We start from the raw sequence: 21,899 nt of genomic DNA, 5'->3' as shown, positions 1-21,899 counted from the left end.
AAACCACGACAAGAAATTATACTAAAAAATTTGGAAAAAGGAGCAAGATGCAAAGAGAAAATGAGAGAAACATTAGGAAAGGAACTCAGGATATATGAAAATTAAGCAATTGAGCAATTCAGTGTATAGTTGAGTTGTTGATTACTTGAATACAAGGAAACAGAAAAAAAAATAGTTTTAGGAATAAACTAGACATGGAATTACTGGAAACAAAATGGAAACCAAAATAAAGAAGAGGAAAGAATTGAGCAATGAGGCAAAATTACTACCAATAAGGCGGGGGTACAAAGGACAAGATGAAAAAACAGGTAAAGCAATATGAAAACTAATGGGAAAGAGCAGCTTAATGTGGAACTACTCAGCTGTCCAATGAAAGCACTGCAGCATTTGTCCAAATACAACAAGCTGTTGACACCTGCAAATTAAAGTGCACAAACAGGCTGCAATATATCAAACTGAAAGGGTTTTTGGGAAAAGGACAGTGAATGGAAACCTGAGAGACCTATACTAAAATACATATTTGGCCATTGTCTTCCTATAAGATATAAAAAATGGAAATATAATACCTCCTACCTTGTTGTGAGGATAAAACTCATTAATTATCATCAGGTGCTCACACATTACATGGAGCACTGGGGGGGGAGGGGGAAATAAGCAAGCAGAATATAATTTGTGTTGTAAGAAAAAGAGTACAAAAGGTCTATTACTGATTGATGGACTACAGGGTTACAAATTTATCATTTTATTTGAGAGACTGAGAAATCCAAAGGCCAGAGAATGAGAGAATGATTTGCCTTCATTTGCTTCTTCTTTTTTTTTTTTTTTTTTTTTTTTTTTTTAGTAGAAACAAACCCAGTCATTAGATTGGAAAAGGCCAATATAGACAGCAGATGAAAAATGAGAGAAGGATCTCCTGAATGTGGTATGAGAATGGGAAGAAGGAAAGGAAAGTGTCCTGCAGCACATAAACATACTACAGAAACATACACAAAATTTAAGGGGACTGCTCTTCTGAAAAGGCTGTAATATTCAAAGGATGAGTGGAGACAAAAACTGGCAGGAAAGACCTGTGAGATTGATTTCTTCTGATTCTTCAGCATCCAAAAGTTAAGATCTAAAAGGATCTGTTACAGGGACCTGTTTACAGAGAAACACACACCTAGAAATGATTCAGTTCAGATAACCCTAGACATCTGTCTCAAAACAAACTGAACAGCTCCCTAGAGATACCCACAGTGATTAGTTTAGATGTCTAATTTTAATAAATTAATTTCTGCCACTAATTATGCTTGATTGTACTCAAAGATAAATATAATGTCATTTCCTGTGATTAAATGAAGGCTTACAGCATGGAAGAGGAAAAAAGTGTGGACTTGTAAGACACAGAAAAGAATAGATTGCAAACACAGTTTTACTAACCAGTGCTTCAGAGATGATTCTATTAAAATTTCTAAATATATTAAGAAAAAAGCTGTCTAAAGAGGTTTTTTCAGGCAGGAGAAGGGAAGAACCTGTGGTATTTACATACACAGTTGAGATCTAGATTAAGGTCTTCTCAAAAAAAAAAAAATCACTATCAGATTACTGACCATTGTATCCTTATCACTTCTCAACAATAAACATTATTATAAACTTTATTCTAATGAATGTTCAGAAAGACATAAAAAGAAATAAAACTGAAACAGAAATAAAACAGTATAACTGGTCTAACAAACTTTGTTTGTTTTGGCGCGTGTGTGTACTTTTTTATTGAAGGGAAATAAATGTCCTGAAGAAAATAAAATATAAATATAAAAAACCAAAGACTAAACTCTGAAATAGTATTTTCTTTCCTGCCTTGCCTAACAGATTTGTATTTTGGTTGTAAAATTAGCAATCTGAAGACCTGTCCCAGTACTACTTAATCATAACAGATACACCACAGTTTTTACTTCACACCACAATCTAAAATTACTATCTGGTATGTTGAGATTAAAAATCCAATATTTCAGCTTTGTATTTCTGTTTCCAGAGAAGATTAGCACCTGCCATGCAGTGAATTGAATGAGAACAGAATAATATATCTCAAAATTAGGTTACTTCTAATGAATTTGACTTGCATCATGAAAACTCTAAAACTCAGGACAGTAGTTTGTGGTATCTGAAATGAAGTACTCATAACTCTATATAACCTTATAAAATAGTTCTGCTTGACATGATCTATGTACCTTCTTTAATTGCCTTACAGCAGAAGCATCCATTAAACAGTGATGCCATCAATCTCTAAAGTATACTTGATTAAAAAGTGCAAATGAAGCATGCTGGCAATTCTGATTAATACATTTACAACATTTTTCTATGGTCTTATAAATTAAATCTATAATGAAGACAAGCAGTTGTATTATCTCCAGTGAAGGTGAGGATAGCTTGTATTGTCTCCAGAACACACCAAGATTTTTAATAGTTAATGGTAGATAGGAGATTTCAACCTTTTTAAAGTAAGAGTTTTAGTAAACAAGGAATTGAAGTATCATACATTTAGTCTAAATCTTGTGATTGGATTTTCAGTTTTCAAAAATCTTATTACAGTCACATAAATTATCACAATGTGAATGAAAGCAATTATTCAGTAACATTTCACATCTTTTACTCCTCATGTAAAAGATTTATTACAAAGAATACAGAAAAACACCACATGATCTTGGAAAATAAGGCCAGAAAATGATTCCTTCAAAGTGAACTGAATTATTTGCATTTATCATTTTGATTCTCCAATCCTATAATTATGATTTTATTACGTTTTAAAAAAGTGAATTATACTGCTGTCAGGATCTTCATTGTCCCAGCACATTTTCTGCCTGACCAGTAATTCAAACTGTATGAAAGGAGACAGACTTTGAGAATTAAAACATAAAATATTGTCTGGCTCTTGAAGAAACTTTTAAAGACATTTTTAAGTTTCTTGCATTTTTGCTTCTGCCCAATCTTTAAATGATGTTCTTAAAGTTTCATTAATGTTTTCATTCCCCTAATTTTCTGAGATTACAGGCAAGGAAATTAAATGAAACATATTACTTACATCGTTCTGATCGTCTTTTGCATTGTAATAGATTATATCATTATTCTGTAAGAGAAAGAAAAGTAATTCTGTTAGTTTGAAAGCAGAGAATAAATTTAAGTAGCAATAATCTCTACTACTGCAAGATAAATTTTTGAACTAAACCACCAGTTCTTTATGTATTCTCTTTGAAACATGACAAACTCTGATCTTTGCTTGCTTTCTGTTGCATGCACAGTTTCCCAGGCTTGTGCTAAACTTCATTCATTTAATGCTCCTTCCATGGGAGGCTGCAAAAGTCACTCAAAACACAGCTAGAAAAGTGCAGATAACATTGGACAAACTCCAGAGCTCATAAAAGGCTTCCATGAGCAGTTTCTGTCACAGACATGTGACTTTACTGCGCAATTAGGGGATTTATGCACCGTGACATCCAGCACATACAGCCAGGGACGGCCTTTGCTAAGTGGGGTAAGTGCTTGCTGTACACATGTTTATTGTTTTATTCACCTCCCACTGAGAAAATAAATCTGTGAAAGTACATCACAGGAGAGTCTGGCTGTTGGAGTGTGCAGCAGATCCTGGCAGCTCTGTGGAAACTCTGTACCATGTAATTCAAGCAAAGCATAGAAGGACAAGATTGCTCGTTCCCATTCTAAAACCAGTCAGAAATTCCATTCAGTGCTAACTTCTATAGTTTGCTGAAAACTGGGGTACATCCTATGCAATACAGGTTCTTGTGTTTTCTTTTTTTTTTCCATGTTTAAATATAACTGAACCATTTAAAAGCCTTGAAGATTTAGGTTCACTGGAGTAGCTTTCCATCAAATAAAGTGCTGCAATGTGCCCAAAGTTTTTTGAATAAAATAGCTTTTAAGTGCATTTCTGTATGAAATAGAGACATGTATGAACACAGCCTTTTTAATTATTTTTACCGATTTTGAAAACCTAAAGAAAAGGAGAGGTTATATTTTTTCATATCCAGCAGTGTGCTTAAAATAGGTGATTGCTGATAAATAAAAAATTATCTTGTTTTTTCAGCTCTGTTTATGGTAATACCTTTTATGTATCTAAATAAAAAGTTGAACACAAAAAAGTGTTTTCTTTTATAAATACCAACAGGAGAGAATGCTTTCAGTAATCATTTTTCAAGTGGACAAGCCAACAACAATTTTTACTTTCACTAAAAAAGTATGACACGTATTACAAAGTAATGCAGTTCATCTTTAAAACTGATCATTTTACTCACTCCATAAATAATGACATCATTTATTCTCCTTTTTGACCTTTTAGAAAGTCAAACATGAAATATATTACAGATGAGCTAAATGCCATTTTGAGGGAAGTGCTATTAGCATGAATTCATCCTTTTCCCTCAAAATAAACTTTTCCACTTTTCCATCAAGACACTTTTCTATCCATAGGTCAGTTGGTTGAGTATCTGTATCCTGATATAAAAGCCAGACCTCCAGGCATTGCAGACACAGGAGGAAATCCTTTTCATCATTAAAGACTGAAGCTAATTGCTTATTCACTTGATTGTTGTAAGGAAAAGACCATATAATGCTTGTGGAAGCCTTTGAGTAAGTCAGAAGAGGCAAAGGTTCCATTTCCTTTGGTTCCTCTTTACTTTGTAAATAGCTATGTACAAAATAACTGTTCTGTAAATAAAGTGATTGGTTCAAAAGCCCCTGATTCTTTAGCAGGCAACATTTAAAGCTGCAAAGGATGCAGCCACAAATATTAACACAAGTGTTTTCATCATATGGAGATCTGTTTAGGTAAAAAAAAAAAGAAAAAAAAGAGAAAAAAAGAAAAAAAAAAAAAGAAAAAAAAAATTGCACATTTTGTTCACTGCAATCTGCAATTCTCATCCCTAGAAGGTTTTGCCCAGGAAAAATGAGAGCAGGAAAAGCAATGCAGACATAATTAACTGGCTATATTGGTTTTGTTTACAGCTTTTGTTTTTAAAATGAACATTTTCATAAAATACAATTTCTGTTAGGCCCTCTCTTGTGTTGACTCTCAACTAGACATGAATTTATTTCCTGAGTCCCTCTCCACTGCTCTGGTTTATCCTGCTATCAAACCATTATTATATAGGATTTTGAACGCTGTCATCACCAGACACAATTCTCTTTATGTACTTCAAAGAAATACCTCTTTGTTTTCCTTGTCTTTTACATTTTTATTTATTTCTTTAAATTTTTCAAAGCTGCCACAGCTTTACTATTTATCTCTACTGGACTGAACAGCATTTTTTAAATCTCCTTTTAGAATAACATTTCAGGAACATGATATATTTACAAGTTAATGAAAATAAACACTTCCTGCCCAAACGACTTAGATATTTTTTGTAAGGTTATTCATATCTTGTTGTCCATTACCCTGCCTGGAGATATTACCTATATAATGAATAAACTGACACTGACATTGGACATATCTCACTACTCTTAATATAGAAAATATGAGATACCCAGTGCTACAACACACTGAATGCTGTATGGTTCACAAATTAGATTCATGGATCACTCAGATCTTTAGAGGACAATTTTTTATCATTTAACCACTTCCAGCTGGCAAGAACAAATTGCTTTGTTGCTGGCTCTCAAGCAAGTAGTTTAGTTATTTATTAACTTCTTGACACAATGAATTTGAATCTTCCCACTGCTGCACACTTTTGGCACCAAGTAATACTGCAAACTTGGTCAGCAAACTGAAGGTAGAGTGTAAATAGCCTAGATTTTTATTTTTGTTCTTTATCCAGTAACTCTGTGCAAAAGAGGGGTAAAAGACTCACTATTACTTCTGCTCACCAATGAAGGGATTTGGTAAGGCAGTCCTGAAGCTGAACTTATAAAAGAATGACTTTGGAAGACCATATGCATATAGGAAAAACTATAGTGTACTATCAATATATGATTTTATGGTTTTCACCATCTTTAATTCTCCTTTCAAAGCAAAAAAAAATTTAGTATCTGAGAAAGACATCAGGAAAGTCAGATAAATATTACATTAAGGATCAGGTCATAAATGATTTATTTATATATCTTACTATTTTCTTTTCTTTCCTAATCTTAATTTTTCTTCCATGCTTTCAATGAAAGCATTGTCCGTTGAAGTGAGATTATTCCACTGTACTTAAATTACTTTTCACTTCAATAGCTCTCTGTTTTCCAGCTCGGAGTATAAAACAATTCAAATGGGAAACATTACATATGGGGTACTATCAATAAATTCTTAAATTTCAGCACACAGAATCTGAAGTTGATGGTCTCTATAATCTCTGTGTCTAGAGAAGAAAAGCATGGGAAAACATTGGCTTTCAGAAAATCTGCAGATGAAATACAAGCTCACACCAACCCTAATTTACACTCATATTTTGCTTCTCTACAGAGCAAGTTCACAGACAGTCAATTGATTCAACACATAAATGCCAAGGTTCAGCTCAGGATTACATGAATGAAGCTGTAGTTGGCTTTTCATCTCAGGAAACAATGCTATTTTCAATCTAGTTCTTTCAAGAACAACAAGGGATTTTATTGCAGCAAGACATATGGACACTAAAGACAATTATATATTGCAAAAATTGTAATAGTATATCTATGCAATTTTGCTGGTAGGAAATCTAAATCCTCCATTACAAAGTGTCAAAAAGAAAGCTCCAGGTCATTGCTGCCATGTAGTGGTGTCTACAGGAACACCTCCTCTCCAAATCTTAAGCAAGAATTCCAAGAACTTTTCATGCAGTTTGTGCTCCACCAACCAGTTTAAAGATTCATTTTTGAAGTCTTTTTCAACAGACATTCAATGCAGTCTGTTCAGAAATGCTGCTTTCACTGAAGCTGTGGTTACAATTATATAAAACCTCAGATCAATCTGTGGGCTTCCTGAAAACCCTACAGGACCCAGAGCCCGTGATGCAGCCTAAAATGGTGTTAGGCCTACAGGGGAGATTGGCTTGAAATCAATTCTAAAACTTTATGAGACTCTATAATGAACAACAAGAAAATAAATAAATTATATCTTTTCAAAAAAAGGGGAAGAGGGGAAAAGGTTTGCTGCAGCTTTTAATATTGTAAGAAATTAAAATAATGTATTAATTTTGACAGATATCACAGTTATCCTTTTTTTCCTTAAAAGCTGTGTTTCCAGATCTATAGGTAAAATGCTAAAGTAAAAAAGTTACACTTTTTTCCATTACAGAGACACTAGAAAATAATTAACTCCCTCAGAAAAAAAAAAAAAAAAAACAGAACAGCTTTAGTTAAAGGTTTCCACAACTCAAAGATTTTCTTTAGTAAACCCCTGGAAACAAACTTAAAATTATTGTAGCAGATTCTATTGCAAATATAAATTACTGCATAATTATAGGTACATGTTTTAGAATCTGAAATTGCAGACAAATATGTTTATTGGGATTTTGTTTTAAAACAGGACTCTTCCCATGACTTCTAAGCATTTTACCCAAGAAGTTCTAGAGGACTCAAAGTGAGTCAATATAAAAATGCTGCTCTCTATTTCAGATAATCTTCAAGTAGTTAGGATTCGTTTAGTTTGGAAGTAAGAGGCAGAGAAAGAAATCAAAATCAGGGAGAAACCAAACCATACAGCAAATAAAAGTCTGAGCTTGACTCTTCAGTTCTAAAAAGAAGGTCTTAGAATTACAGATAGAAATTTGGTCAAAATTTTAAAATAATATTAGTCCCACACACTTGGAAAAGACACTCACATTAGTGAAAAACTGGGAGTCCTTTTGTTTAGCATAAAGCAATAAAAATAACAATAATAATACTGGTCCATTTCACTCTTTAGGCAGACCAAAGGAGATGAATGTAAATGCCTACAAGTGCTAAAAAAGCATTTCATTAAGTGTTGGCAAAACATTCATTTTAATTAAAAAAAAAAAAAATCCTTGTATCTCCTTGGATAAAGAAGTGCATGAAAAAAGTTCACCCTAATACCTTTGGGGTAATTAAGGTTTAAACCCATCCTCACAAATTCTATGAAAAATAATCCAGGCAGCTTTAGTTTAATCCCTTACACAGTCTGACATGCAGTTTAAAGCACAATAGACACGTCAGAAAAGACAGCTAAATATGGCCTACCATACATAAAAAATTACATCTCTTTGTAAAGAGGAAAATGTCAGGGAATAAAAGCCTGCAAACACGGAAAAAAAAAAGAAAGAATGTCAACTACTACTATCTCTTTTGTTACAGCTTTGTGATTTTTTTTTCACGTTACATAAGTGAAATATACATATAAAATAAGGAGCTTAGCTTCTAATAACTTCTTTTCCCCTTCAGCATCCATGTGTAAAAATACTGATTTATCACTTGTCCTTAAAGTGAACAAAATTTCAGGCAATACAGTAAACTAGTTGCAATTATAATTACAGTGTATGCATGTAATAAAATGCCTAAATATGGGCTCTAAGAAATTTTAAATTTATTTAAAATATGAAAACTGGACTTAGAATCAAGATATTTTAAAAATAAAATTATTAAAATAAAAAATAAAACTGTGAAATAATAATCTATCAAGAAATATGTCATTACCCAAAATATGGACAAATGAGTCACTTGGGTTAGACATTTTCCCCCCAAACTTGATTTGATTAAATAACTGCTTTGTCAGAATATTAAATTTCATACACTAATTAAAACCTTCCAGGTCTGAACTATAATTTATGATAAGCCTTTTTCATCAGATTAGTGTAAAGAACTTTTCTCAAGATTCCACTGAGACTAATAATTGAAATGAAAAGATGAAGGTGAAGATTACAGGAAATAACATAAAGGAACATTAAAGGTGCTGTAGACTCTTTGTCATAGAATATTCTTTCTTTTAAATGGTGAGAAAGACCAATTTTTCAGCATTCATTTACAGGTAATTCCTTCAGTGAAATTATCAATCTAGAAACTTTCAAAATTTTCTGACAGTTTTCATGAGGGGGTCACTTGACCATTCACAGGAGCATCAGAGTGATAAATAAATAATAATTTATCAATCACCTGCATCCTCAACAGCAGGACTAAAACATACAAGCCTCATTTAAAAAGACGTTAGGTAAGTGTAATGCACACATACATAGAATCCAGATAAAATACACTAAAAGAAAGATATTCTTTCAGGTCCTTGCCATGGATTCTGAGGATTTTTGATCTGAGACTGGATCCACAGTTTGCAGCGTTGATGATGGCCAGATTTTAGGCATCTGAGTTAAAAACTGAGATCTTGAAAGAGTGCATTGAAGTCTAAACTTGGAAGAAACTTTTGAAATATCTGAGATTCCACCATAAATATTCTCTAGGTATGTCACATCACAGGCTGGGCTCTGCCAGCCACCAGCGCTGCGACCAGGACAGGTCCAGAATCTCTCTGAGCAAAAGTGGAGCTGTCACCCACCTGCTCAGGGTGCCCTCAATGGCCTGACCTCCACAGTGACACATTCCTTGTGCCCTTCTGCTCACTGTGACAATATCTGATTACGTGCTGAATTTAACCACGCTTGATTTAATTTGTCTTGTGCAAATTATAATTAGTAAAGCTGAGTAAGAAGTTTTTTTTTGTATCATATTCAAATCTCAGGGGGAAACCCTCCTAGTTTTCACAGGACACAAGGAGTAGGTTGGGTTTTTTTCTTTGCCTCAGTGTCCATATTATGCAACATTATACATTCACTTCAAGAAAAGGGAAGCAGTGAAGAGCACTAAGGTGTACCTGTATAACCTCAAAAAGAGTAACAAATATTAGAAAGAGTACTTATGTCTTCAGATCCCTGGAATTCATCACATAAATGGTAAAAAAAATAGGCAAAACTTCTCCATGTCAAAAATTTTCCACAATTTTAAGGTATTTTTCACTGCAAGAATAACAGTTAGACACTGCCATTGGACTTCTTAAGCTGCCAGGACGATACTTAACTTCATTTAAAAAATAGTTAAGAATACATTTCAAGTAATAATTGCACTTTGACATAGAATTAAAATCAAAAGTAGTTGAATGTGTGATGCTAAATGTAATAGAGCCCAAAAGATGAGAAATTCAAGTTAGAAAAACACACACCCAAATCAAATTCTACAGAGATGTCTGTTCTGAAAGAACACAACATACTCCACAAAAAACTTCTGCAGAAAGACATCTTCTGGCTCAATGGCCTGCAGTCAAACACCAACCTTTGTTGGGCATGCAGGTAATTGTTAATATAACAATGGAATTTTGGCAATTTGCCTACTGGTAAGTACAGTCTAATTTTTTAATGAATTGTTTTTGATTTTGGGGACTTATTAAATTTACTTCAATTTTTTAGTGAAACTGGTAAACTAAGGAAATTAAATGTGGTAAACAATTAAGCACTTTATTGGTTGCAAAGCATCAAAGGCCAAATACTTCATGCAGGAGTGAAAAATTTAGTGACTGAAAATTTAAAGTTGCAAAACCACATTGATATTATTCTTTGGTACAGTTGCCTATATCACAGACTGACTCCTTTTAGTTAGTCAAGCTGAAAAATTATTCTCAAGAATGGTATTTTGATCCATAGTAAAACCTAAGATTTTATGTCCTTGCATGTTTGACAAATGACCAAGAAAGAAAATCATAGGGAGACTCTTCTGGAGTTACCAAACTTAAAGAATCAGCTTTAAATTTACTTTAAATATATAAAGAGATAGAATAACCGTCCTCTTCATTCCTCCTCCAGTGCTCTAAGCCAAAAATAAGGAAGACAGAGAAACAAAAAATATTTCAAATCCATTTTATTTTGGTAAATAAATTCTTCCAAAAGGTCCAGGAAACTGCTAATTTTCTCATCACAATAGCTTCCTCAAAGTATAAGCAATTTCTTTTTATAAGGCTAAATGCAACTGATTACAAAGCAGACTTCCAGGTGGGAAAATGAAATTAATTTGTTAGCAGCTAATTAACCTCTATATCACACTATCTGATCAGTTTAATTAAAACAGCAAAGTATGTTTACTATAATTTATTCAGCATTACTTTTAGTTGATGAAAGAATATAAAATAAAATTTTTGAAAATTGTCTATACTAATTGCATATTTTTTAATATGTAAATAGTGCAAAATTAGAGTACAGGAGCCTAGTTAAACACCTTGGAGATAATTTTCCTTTGGATTCACAAGAAATTGGCATTCTGAATTCACATCTGTGTAGGTGCTGGGATGCAATGAACCGCTTCCACTGTCATAACTGAATATAGAAAATATGCCAGTCCTTCAACTCCAAAAAATCTTTAAAAGTCTTTGAGAAAATTATTTTCTACAAAGCAACAGGCAAACATTTAGTAGAATTTGCTCCCCCCAAAAAATGTGTGTGCATTTGTTACATTTCTTCTGTGTTCCATCCACTACAACCAACAAATAAGACCCTGTTTAGCAATGCTGCAAACAGTTGTTACAAAAAGGAATAACATTTTAGGCATATGACACTACAATGGAGCAAAAAGTCAAGGGTAGCTTCTTGGTGATCCATGAGAGTCGCTGAAGTGTGTATAATTCAAGGCTTATCTTCACAAAAAACCAAACCCCCCCCCCCAAAAAATGCGTATCACAAGAAATGCATCGCACAAAGAGTCACTGTAACTAAATGCTAAGCAATAGTACACAAAAAACATAAAAGTATTTTAAGAATCTCACTGGAATAGTAAAATGCCAACATTTTCCACAACTTTCCTTAAATTGCAACAGCAGAGAGCCTTATACAACTTTTTATTTACTCTTTTATCTACATGAAAAAACTAAATTTGTAGTAAGATTTTAGGATACTTATATGGTGTATTACGATACTGTGCGCCACAGGAAAAATGAATTTTCATATATAAATTATGGAAGTATGATTCAAATTTGAATCATGTTTTACAATGCTGACACTGACTTGTAATTTTAATGATCTCTAATGTTTTTAAAAGCACTGATTTCTTTCCCTGTCTGGACCAATTCTTCACTGAGTTTGTTCAATCACCCAAAATGTGTTCTTAAACCCCAGAGGGCTATAACATACCAAAAAATAATTTTAAAAATCCTCAAAAACAATTGCTATAACTCATCTTACACAATTTTCATGAAATTTAGGAAAAAAACTCAACCAAATCTCTCCATTTCCTCCTAAATGTGAAAAATGCCTTTACAAAAGGTAAAAAAGTTCAAAACATGTCAGGCTATGTTTTCTTTTCAAATTGCTTTGGCTTACCCGTGTAACAAATGCCTGGCATATTGCTTGTTGATTTTTTAATGGGTCTCTTATAAAGACAAATCTTTCTTAAGACTTTAATCTAAAGCATTTTTCCTCTATCTCTGATGTCTTGAAAAGAAAGCAGCTCTGGACAGCAATTCCCAGGTTCTAAGAATTATCTGAAACTCACCTAATTAATAAAGAACAGAAGGAATCATAATTTAATTATTCAGCTTTGGCAGCTGTTTTGTGCATGTCTTGCACTCAATCACTGCAATAAAGCAAAGATTCAGAAGCACGCCTTATTTCAGAAGTAGCTCCGTATCATGAGACGAGCCAGAAGCTGGAAAATATTCCTTTTACTATTTAGTATGAAATGATGAAGACTTTTCTAGTTAATCACTACAAGCAAAATGTTCACATAAAAAAATAGATCAAAGTTATTTTTCCTCTTAATTATTGATGTTACATTGGTATGCTGGAAGTCATGCAGAAGAGAAATAGGTTTTAAGAGTTCTATCAATATCTTGCTGTTATGTTTCTCATTCTCCATCATAACAACAGCACTAAATGAAAAGGGGTTTGTGTTTCCTCCCATGGATCACAACAGGGGTTTTCATTCATCAGGTATTTGATGCTTATGCCGAAAATTGCAAAGAAATACAGAGAAACCTTTGAAAGCCAGACTGATGGCTGCTGGCTGTCAGTGGGATGGAAACAGCAATCTTTCCTTGGGAACAATCCTGGGCTTTGCAACTCAGAGAAGGAATCATCTAGTTATGGATTTGCAAATCCTTCTAGTTCAACAACTGCACACAATTAAAAAAATATTTTAAGCTTTTTATAAATGAATCTTATTCTAGGCAGAGACTTACTAAGTTTACAGCATTTTAGCATTTCCATGAAAGTCTATGGTGACACATGTAAGTTTGGGCCCTTACACTGTATTGCTCACTTCCAAATTCTCATATAAATCAGCACTTTCATATTCATCTCTTTTTTTAAAATTCAGGGTGGACAGATATATCACAGAAGTGTGAAGATATGAAGAAAGAGACAATGTGAGAAAATTTGAACAAGCAAAATAGATCTCTCTTGTTAAAATAAAAAATGAAATGAAGGCAGGTATTTGTTAAGAAAGACAGAAAAGTTCCTGCAAATCTAACCATGGCTACTGAAAAAAGAGCTTAGCACTGGAAGATCACAGTGAAGAAGACAGAATGAAGTAAATTGCAAAGTATGTATTAAACTGACTTTAGTTTGAAGAAAAGCATTATTTTGTTCCCTGAAATTTATGCTGAGTTGCTTAAAACTATCTCAGCTCAGCTCTCCACAGCACCACAGTACTACAGAAGTGTGAGCTGAGATTGCAAAAAGCACAAGAGGGAGAAACTACAAGTGCTTAAAAAGGGATTTGGGAAACTCGGGCTGATGGGGAAAGAAGAAGGAATGCAGCAAAGTGTCTTGTCAAGGATGCTGTGATGTGCACACCCACAGAAGACATAGCAATGAAAACTGAGGAGAAGGGCAGAGACTCTCGCAGCAAAGCTGTCATTCCAAACTGCTTCCATCAATGACCCCTTTGATAACAGCCAAAACTTCCTGGGCCTCTTTTCCCTTCCCTTCCCTTCCCTTCCCTTCCCTTCCCTTCCCTTCCCTTCCCTTCCCTTCCCTTCCCTTCCCTTCCCTTCCCTTCCCTTCCCTTCCTTTCCCTCTTCTCCTTTTACAAAATTCATGTTAAAAACTTTGCAATCCACCTTGCTAGAGATTGTTTTCTTTTGGTTTTACTTTAGGAAGTTTACTGAATGGGATGGGCTGATAACTCTTACAGCTCCAGAAAACTGTATGATAAGAAAACATCCTAAATTAGCCTCTCTTTGCCTAGAAATGCCCTTCAAAATTATTTCAGTAGTTGATGTTGAACTAGTTGATGTTGAACCCCACTCTCCTGATGAGAGCAGCACAGGCTGTATGTTATGAGCTGGAAATCACAGACATGAGTAAACCATGGGTTCCTGCACAGAGTGAGCACTTGCCAACTGTACCAATTGACCCCAAAGGCCAGGATTTCTTTTTTGCAGTAAGCCACTGTTCACACTGAATGTGAAATATTCCTGGGGTTTAAAACATGAAAGAGGTGAAATTCCAAAAGTATGAGCACATAATAGTTTAACCACTTGAGATATTCAAAGTATCTGAGCCCACCAGAGTTAGTCCTTTGTAGACCTGCAAAGGACTCAGCTGAAAGTGTGTTCCTGTTCATAGACATAAATACTCAAACACATTAGATGATATCTTTGAAAGATTTATAATATCTCTCAAATATAAATATAAATACATGAGTAATTATAAACACAGAGGAAAATTTATACAATTGATATCTGCATATAAATTACCCCTACCCACTTAAATAGGCCTGCCACAATCAAAATTTGTCTGAATCTCAAAGTATCACCTAAATTTTGTTTGTGAACACTGAGCAATAGGGAAAAGCATATCTAGTACCTCAGATATCTGTAAGCTTTAATTCATTATCTAAAAGTAATAAAGAATACTATTTCCTCTGTTTCATATTAAAACATTAAAAGCTCTTGAAAATACAGTATTGTAGAGCTCATGCAAGCATAAAAGAATTTGATTAATTCAGTTGTATTTATCTTAATATTTTCTTATCAGTATAGAGATGACATGAGGAGCTGGATGAATTAAGTGCATCCTATTCATGACAAAGATACACAAGTTCAATTAGATAGATTTGCACTGCTCTACTCTTACTAGTACATGTAAACACTTCAGTGAATTATTATAATTTCAGTATTGTAATTTCAGTAAAACCTACTGATGTTAAAGGAAGTCCTGTCCTGTCCAGGTCTTAGATATTTTTCATAAAAGCATCATTCATAGTTCACAATACTGTAATATAGTGAATACAACTACAGTTCATAATATTGTAAATATTTTCACAGAAATTGTGGGATATTTTCCCTACTACTGTCAGTTGAATGCCTGAAGAACTTACTAGACTACTGGATTTTGCCTTCCAATTTTCAAGGTTAATTTATCTGTAACTGTTAAGTATCTATTGCTGCAAATAAAACTTATTTTATCTTGAACAATATTTCCTCTTGGTGCTTATTCTTGGCACAGGATGCTTACTGATGTGTAACCATGGGACTTTTTAGGATAGACCATGCTTTATTCTTCAAAGAGAATATGATGTATGTGTTTCAAAATAAAACCCAGATCACTCTGCTTTCATCCAAGTTGTGCTGGTTACAGCTGTCCCCAAGACACCTAAGCATGCACCAGGAACCCTTCTCAAGTCAGCTGGCAGGTCTCTAGGAGGTAACACCCTGTCTGGCTTTCTGCATCCCTCCAACATCACCTCAGCAGGTTTTATATGCTCACATACTCTTACATGTCCTGATTTAATCAATGTAGACCCAAAACATTAGAGAGAGACTGAAAGTATTTGGAATTAAATCATCCATTTGGTGTCATCCCCATATAATAAGGAAAGTAAGTAAACCATCAGCAGAGGACATGGCAGCCATCACTTGGGATTAATAAACATATTAATGATATGGGTTTGAAAAAAAAACTTCAGTCTTAATCCAGCTTTTCGGGTTTTTTGCTGGTATTTCTCACCACAAATGAAAATAAACCAAATCATACTTTTCTGCACCAACACAGCTCTAGCAGAAAATATCTGCAAATACTGGTAAAATAAAACTGAAATATTCTATCTGAAAGGTGGAGAAGTACTATGGCAAAACTTCTTCTATGATAATTTAGAATATTTTAAGTCTAAGGGTCATTTAAACTATGATGCCTATAGGAAATTAGATAAAACTTGCCTATATGGAGCATATTCAGTCTGGTAGAAAACTTTTGCTGGAAGTTTTATTTAAACTTTTATGTAGGAAAAAAACTCACAGACAAAGCACAAGAAGTTTTATGAAGTGAGAACACCAGAATTTTGTGCAAGCACAGAAAAATGTCAGCTGAGCCAACCTTCTTAGTTTTACTGTACTCCTGTGTAACTCTTAAGAAATGCAAAACTGAAGTTACCCATCCTGAGAGGTGGTAATGCCCAAAGGAATAAGACAATCCTACCTGAATTAATAATTCATCAGGGATTATTCACCCATATTTAAATGTGAGGATCTGGTCTGATCATTTTTATATTTATTCTCACATTTTCAAGAAAGCTACAATTCACAGTATTTCAGTGCAATATATTTTGTGACTAACAAATGGGAAAATTAAAACAGAATGGTAGTGTGTTCTATAAACTCATCAATCACAGTCATACAGATGAGCCAGACTTCAGACTTGCTAAATCCTAATGCCCCTTCAGTGAGACCTAGACTTGTTTGTGTATTTGTTTAAAGAGTTCTAATGTGCTCATAGCAAGAATTAACTGTGAAAAAACAAAACAAATGCTTAACAGCTACATTTCTGGTCAAATCAGGTAGAATTTTCAAGCATTTCTTTGCATGATATTAGCACAGGTTAGGATATTGCTAATTTCACAGAGTTTCTCTGCTCTGTGTTATGCACATCTCTTGCTTTGTGGCCAAGTCAACAAGAAATATCTGACACTATTTCAATCACACATCAGCATTTCCAGGACATAAAAGAGACACTTTCACCTTTTGTTTAAATTCTACTGAGAATTACACTATACTCAGGAGATGGAAAGCTCAGAATTCCCAAATCCCTCAAGCAAAATGCCGCTCTTAATAATAAGATTGTCTTGCACTCCCAGAGCATTTGATAGTCTATGTAAAATGAACTAACTATCAAAGTTTCTACAGTATTGCAACTGCAAAAGAGTGCAGACATCAAACATTTTCTGTTCACATCTGCTGCACAAGCCTCTTTTCAAGGATCAGAGCTTCTTGGGAGTGTAGAGGTCTACAAACTTTTCAATATGGAAACTTTCCAACTCCCCTCTGAGGTCCTTCTCTAAAGGTAATGAGCTTGGGCAAAGATAAGCTGAATTTTCATCTGGCATCTTACAGGAATCCTGGGACAGAAGAAGAAGGTAAAATATCAGGCCTGCATGAGACCATGGTTTTGTCACTTGAAAAAAAAAAAAAAAGTAAATGGAGTTAAGAAACCGACAAATATCTCCATCTCTAAAAATCCAACCCATTCAGCTCAGACTTTCAGAAAAGTTCTATTTTTAGTATGAAATAACACATGTAGAATCCCATATACACATATTCACAGTATTTGCTCTTTCTGGCAGGAAATATTTTAAAAATATTTGGGTTTAATTTCATTAAAAAAAAAACAAAATAAAAAACTCTAAGTTTTGCTATTATGAAAGGAATTCCTTCTCTGAAGTAAGAATGAAACCTGTGTAATATTTTCTGAATTTCTCAAACTTAGAAGTCTGACTCCATTATGAAAAGCCATATTTGACTCTTACACCATTGATTAACTTCCTGGGCATATTCAATCAGGGTTTTTTAGTTTTAAATAAAAAAAAAAGAAAAAAAAGGAAAAGAAACAAAAAGGCAACAACAACAAAAAATCCCTCTCCCAATTTGTATATATAACAAAAAATTTCAATTTGCAAATATTGACAGCAAAGTTAGGTTAGTTAATACTTTTTCCAAAACATTGGCACATTTCCTAAATTCAGTGTAAGAAGGGTCAGAATAATATGTGATAACCAACAGAAAAATGAGTTTTCCTGGGAAAGTGAGGAAACTTGTCATATCCTAGTTATACTGGCAAGGACAAAGCACAGAAAAAATATATTGTTAGTTTTGAAATTAAAATATTTGACAAAAAAAAAGCTTGCAGACAAACTAAACAGCAGCCTTGAAGTCCATTTCTAATTGATTTTACTTATTCACCAAAGGTGAATTGAAACAGTGCTATGAATTACTTATCCCTGAATGTGAGGGTGAAAGGTAACATCAAAAACCCAGTTAGCTTCATCTGATTCAATGAACTCTTAGAAAACGTGCACAATAGCAGCCTGCAAAAGCTTTTCTTGGCATATTGTACTTCTCAGTTTTAAACTGAAGAACCTACAGGATGTTAATAAATTGAGTACAATAGTATATCTTGCTTTTAATAAGGTGTTTGTTCTGAAAGCACATTAAAGCCTCATTCAAAATGAAGGTGATAATGTACATGTATGGCAGCTTAATAATAAAAATCACACCTTTCTTTCTTTTCTTCTTACCTAGATCCTTCCCTCCACCTCTTTCAGAAGCTGCACATTTTTTAAATGAGTTGCCTGGTCAATAAGTAAGAAAAGTGTATTAGATGTCTTTAACATATTTGATTTTTCAGATAAAATGGAATGCTTGAAAGCCCTCAACAGTGATTGAAGGTGTTTCTTTGCTCTACTCTAAAAGCTTTTCTGGCAAGTTTCCAACCAGTGAAGCACTTCACTGCACAGATGAGATCCGTGCAATGATTTCTATTATAAAGTTACACTCCTTTAAGGAAGGTAAGCATAGTAAGAGGTGGTAAATAACCAGTATCTAAAGACCAAACACTAGCTGCTCTATAGCTACACATTTTATATCCCTGCTTATATATAATCTTAATTCTGATTGTGCTGCTACCACTGTCTTGATCATCAAATCTCTAATCAGTTAAAATTCTTAAAGTGCGAAAAAGAAAAAAAGAAATCAAGGACTGCAGTATGATTAACCAATCACACTAACACTCACTGGTGCAATCCTCATAGAGGATTGTATCAGATATATAATGGAACAGAAGCATGGAAGAGCTGGCCTATGGCAGCCCATGTTTGAGAGGAAAATCAATGGTTTCTAGAGTGAAAGACTCATCTGAGAGACTGTAGGAAGTTATAAAAATCCAGGAAAGGTAGCAAGTAACTCTACTCTTAAAAAGATTTCTAATGACTTAGATTTTTTTTTTTTTAATTTTCATTAAGATGTTTTTCTTTTATCCAGCTAGTACCTGCTAGATATTTGTAAACCAGAAGGCACACTGAGACTTTTTGAAATGAGAATTCAAGCATTAGGGGGCAGGATGCTGGGGGCAGACAGGCAAACTGAGGGAAATGGTTCCCAGGAGGGAATGTCAGACAAATTCTGCACTAATCTGATGAGGCTTCTGCCACATCTCCAAAGAGTCTTCAGCATGGACATGTTCTCAGTAGATTTCTGCACTTAGATGAAATTCTCCTTACTAATGATGGAGATCCTGGGAAGCTGAAGTCAGTGTGTTCCAAAGGCTGTAACTATTGTGGCTCCTGTCTCACTTTGACAAATATTACAGAGAAATGCAGAAATGTTTGTTCCGGGAACATTCACAGTGAATTTCCATGACTCCAAAAGGTGTGAGAGATTTGATAAACATCAACTAAAAATCAGAACAACCCTTAAACCTACCCAATTTCAGTAAATAGCATTTATCCTTATTTCTTCTTTACCTCACCTTCTCACAACTCTCAAGGGCACACACAGAGAAATTCATGCCCTGGGTAGAAAATGTCCAAGTGCAATCACTCGAAGAAAAATGGTACTTAATTCCTTTCGGTGAGATAGGGCCCGTTAAATTTAAATTATACACAAATTAAGGCTACAGGTCCCAGAAGAGGTGGCACACAGCCCTTCAGAGAATAAAACATTGCCCTCCCTAGAACCTGTCAGTTTTAATTGATCATTTGGATGGTTTTTTTTTCAAGTCACAGAGGCTTTAGAAATGTGAGGCATTATCCAAAATGAATCAAAATTAAAGGAAGATTTATTTCACTCAGTTTTGGATCAAAGCTCTGTGTGAAGACACTGACAGGTTTGATACTTTGCCTGTGTTTAGCGTTATAACTTTCAAAAAATTATAAATTGTAATTTAGTATTATAACTTTCACAAAATTATAACATATCCATGACTTACTAGGAAAGGATCCCACACCTGATTCCCTGCACTGCAGCTCTGGTGCCAAATCTCAGCTGCATTCCTCACACATGCTCTTTGCACAAAAAAGAATTATCAGAAGTAAAAACCATGAGAGAGCTGTATCATATCTCTGAAGAGATGAGAGAAAAAGGATTCTAGCTTGTTTTCTTCACAGAATTTTTCTTCTTTCAAGAGGCAAAATATGTTTAGTAAACTGCTTCTTTATAATGAAAGCATGCCAAAGCTGAGAGTTTCATGGTTTGTTTGTTTGTTTTCCAGCTGAGGCTTTCAGGATACAGCGTTTTAGCATTGTTGTAGCATCCACAATAAACTACAGACAGTCCTGAAAATCTTCAAACTGCAAGATACGACAGAGACACCTACTACTGCTCTGGTAGGTCACCACTTGGATCAACTCCGGTGATGGGAAACCTGTTTTATCTTAGTTATCCTTTGCATCTTTTGTTTCTTTGCTGAGCAACTTTTCATTGAGTTTTATGCAGCCAAAATTTTTACTAGTAAAAGATAAACAAAAAAACCGTAATTCCAAAGTATTATTCCCATGACATTTTGTCATTATTTTAAGCCCAGTTGGTACATGAACATCAGCCTACATATTACTGTCAGAGAAGATGCTGTCTCAAAATTACCAAGAGGTAAAAATCATCATTTACACAGAAGAAAATAAAATTACACTACTGGCTAAAAGATAAAGCATATTGAAAGAATTTTTCATGTGGCATTTTTATACGATAAATAAGTCTTAAAAGTTTGAGTTTCAGTCTCCATATAAATAAGTGGATGTTAATAGGTCATGCATACAGACTCCCCTTTTAAAATACCAATGAGATCTCCCTTATGTTTTTACATGTGTAAGTACAATTAATCCAGCAACCCAACTGGAAACAAAATTGCTTTAGTTAACCAACCATTGCAAGGCAATCAAGTGTGGCATCAAATGTAATTGTAGAAGATTCATTTGGGGAATAACAGCAATTACTTCATACAGAATTCTCCATTTCATTCTTTCAGCTTGCATATATTTTTTTCATGAGTCTCTATCTCAGAAAAATAATTGGACGATCACAGCTGTCAAAAGCATCCCCCTTTCAATCTGGAGGGTACAAGAAATTTCAAACTGACAAGGCTGTTTCATTTAGATTTATTGGTTTGTACCTCTGAGTTGTAACTGCTTTAATCTAAAATATTCAGGCTTAATTCCTTCAGCTGTACAGGCAGCTGGGGAATTGGGCAGTACCAATGCAGAGGGAAACAGAGAATGGGATTTCTCCATTTGCCTGAAGCTAGGCATTTTTGATTTGCCTTCATAAACTTCACAAATATTCTCTAGGGACCTAATAGTTTTCTAATAGGTAAGTATTATTTTCATGACATACAAGTAAACTGCAGTTTAACTATTTTAACCAACTTTGTGCTTCATCAGGAAATTACATATCATAATCCAATATTTCTTTTTTCACCCTTTTTACTTAGAAGATATTTGATATTCTTAGTTACTATTATTAATATTACTTTGAATAACTTTGTACCTTTAGTAAATCAATCAGTCATTTCCAAAAGTGTTTTGATATTTAATTATCAGTGAAAAATACCCATATCCACAATTATATTTTTTCTTGTCACTTAGCTAAAACTAATGGTAAATATGCATTACTAATGGTAAAGATGCATTACTAATGGTAAAGATGCATGCTCTTAACTTATTTTAGATTTCCAAAATGTCCATCTCACAGCTGGATAACTGAG

The 21,899-nt window shown here is 34.0% G+C and overlaps 1 protein-coding gene across 4 annotated transcripts in view; it reads right to left on the bottom strand.

Moving 5' to 3' along the window:
• The window catches only part of CACNA2D1 (calcium voltage-gated channel auxiliary subunit alpha2delta 1), a 368,426-nt gene that overhangs the window by 168,101 nt on the left and 178,426 nt on the right, over positions 1-21,899 (bottom strand). For all 4 annotated transcript variants that reach the window (XM_054270558.1, XM_054270564.1, XM_054270555.1 and 1 more), the window contains exon 5: positions 3,059-3,103. In XM_054270558.1, coding sequence (XP_054126533.1) covers positions 3,059-3,103 — 45 coding nt within the window. The remainder of the gene's footprint in view (positions 1-3,058; positions 3,104-21,899) is intronic.

Source organism: Melozone crissalis, unplaced genomic scaffold, assembly GCF_028551555.1.
Source record: "Melozone crissalis strain CALT ecotype California unplaced genomic scaffold, PUWL_Pcris_2 ptg000004l_1, whole genome shotgun sequence".
Lineage (NCBI taxonomy): Eukaryota > Metazoa > Chordata > Aves > Passeriformes > Passerellidae > Melozone > Melozone crissalis.
Note: the sequence above shows the minus strand (reverse complement) of the source record. Positions and strands in the feature narration are given on the sequence as shown.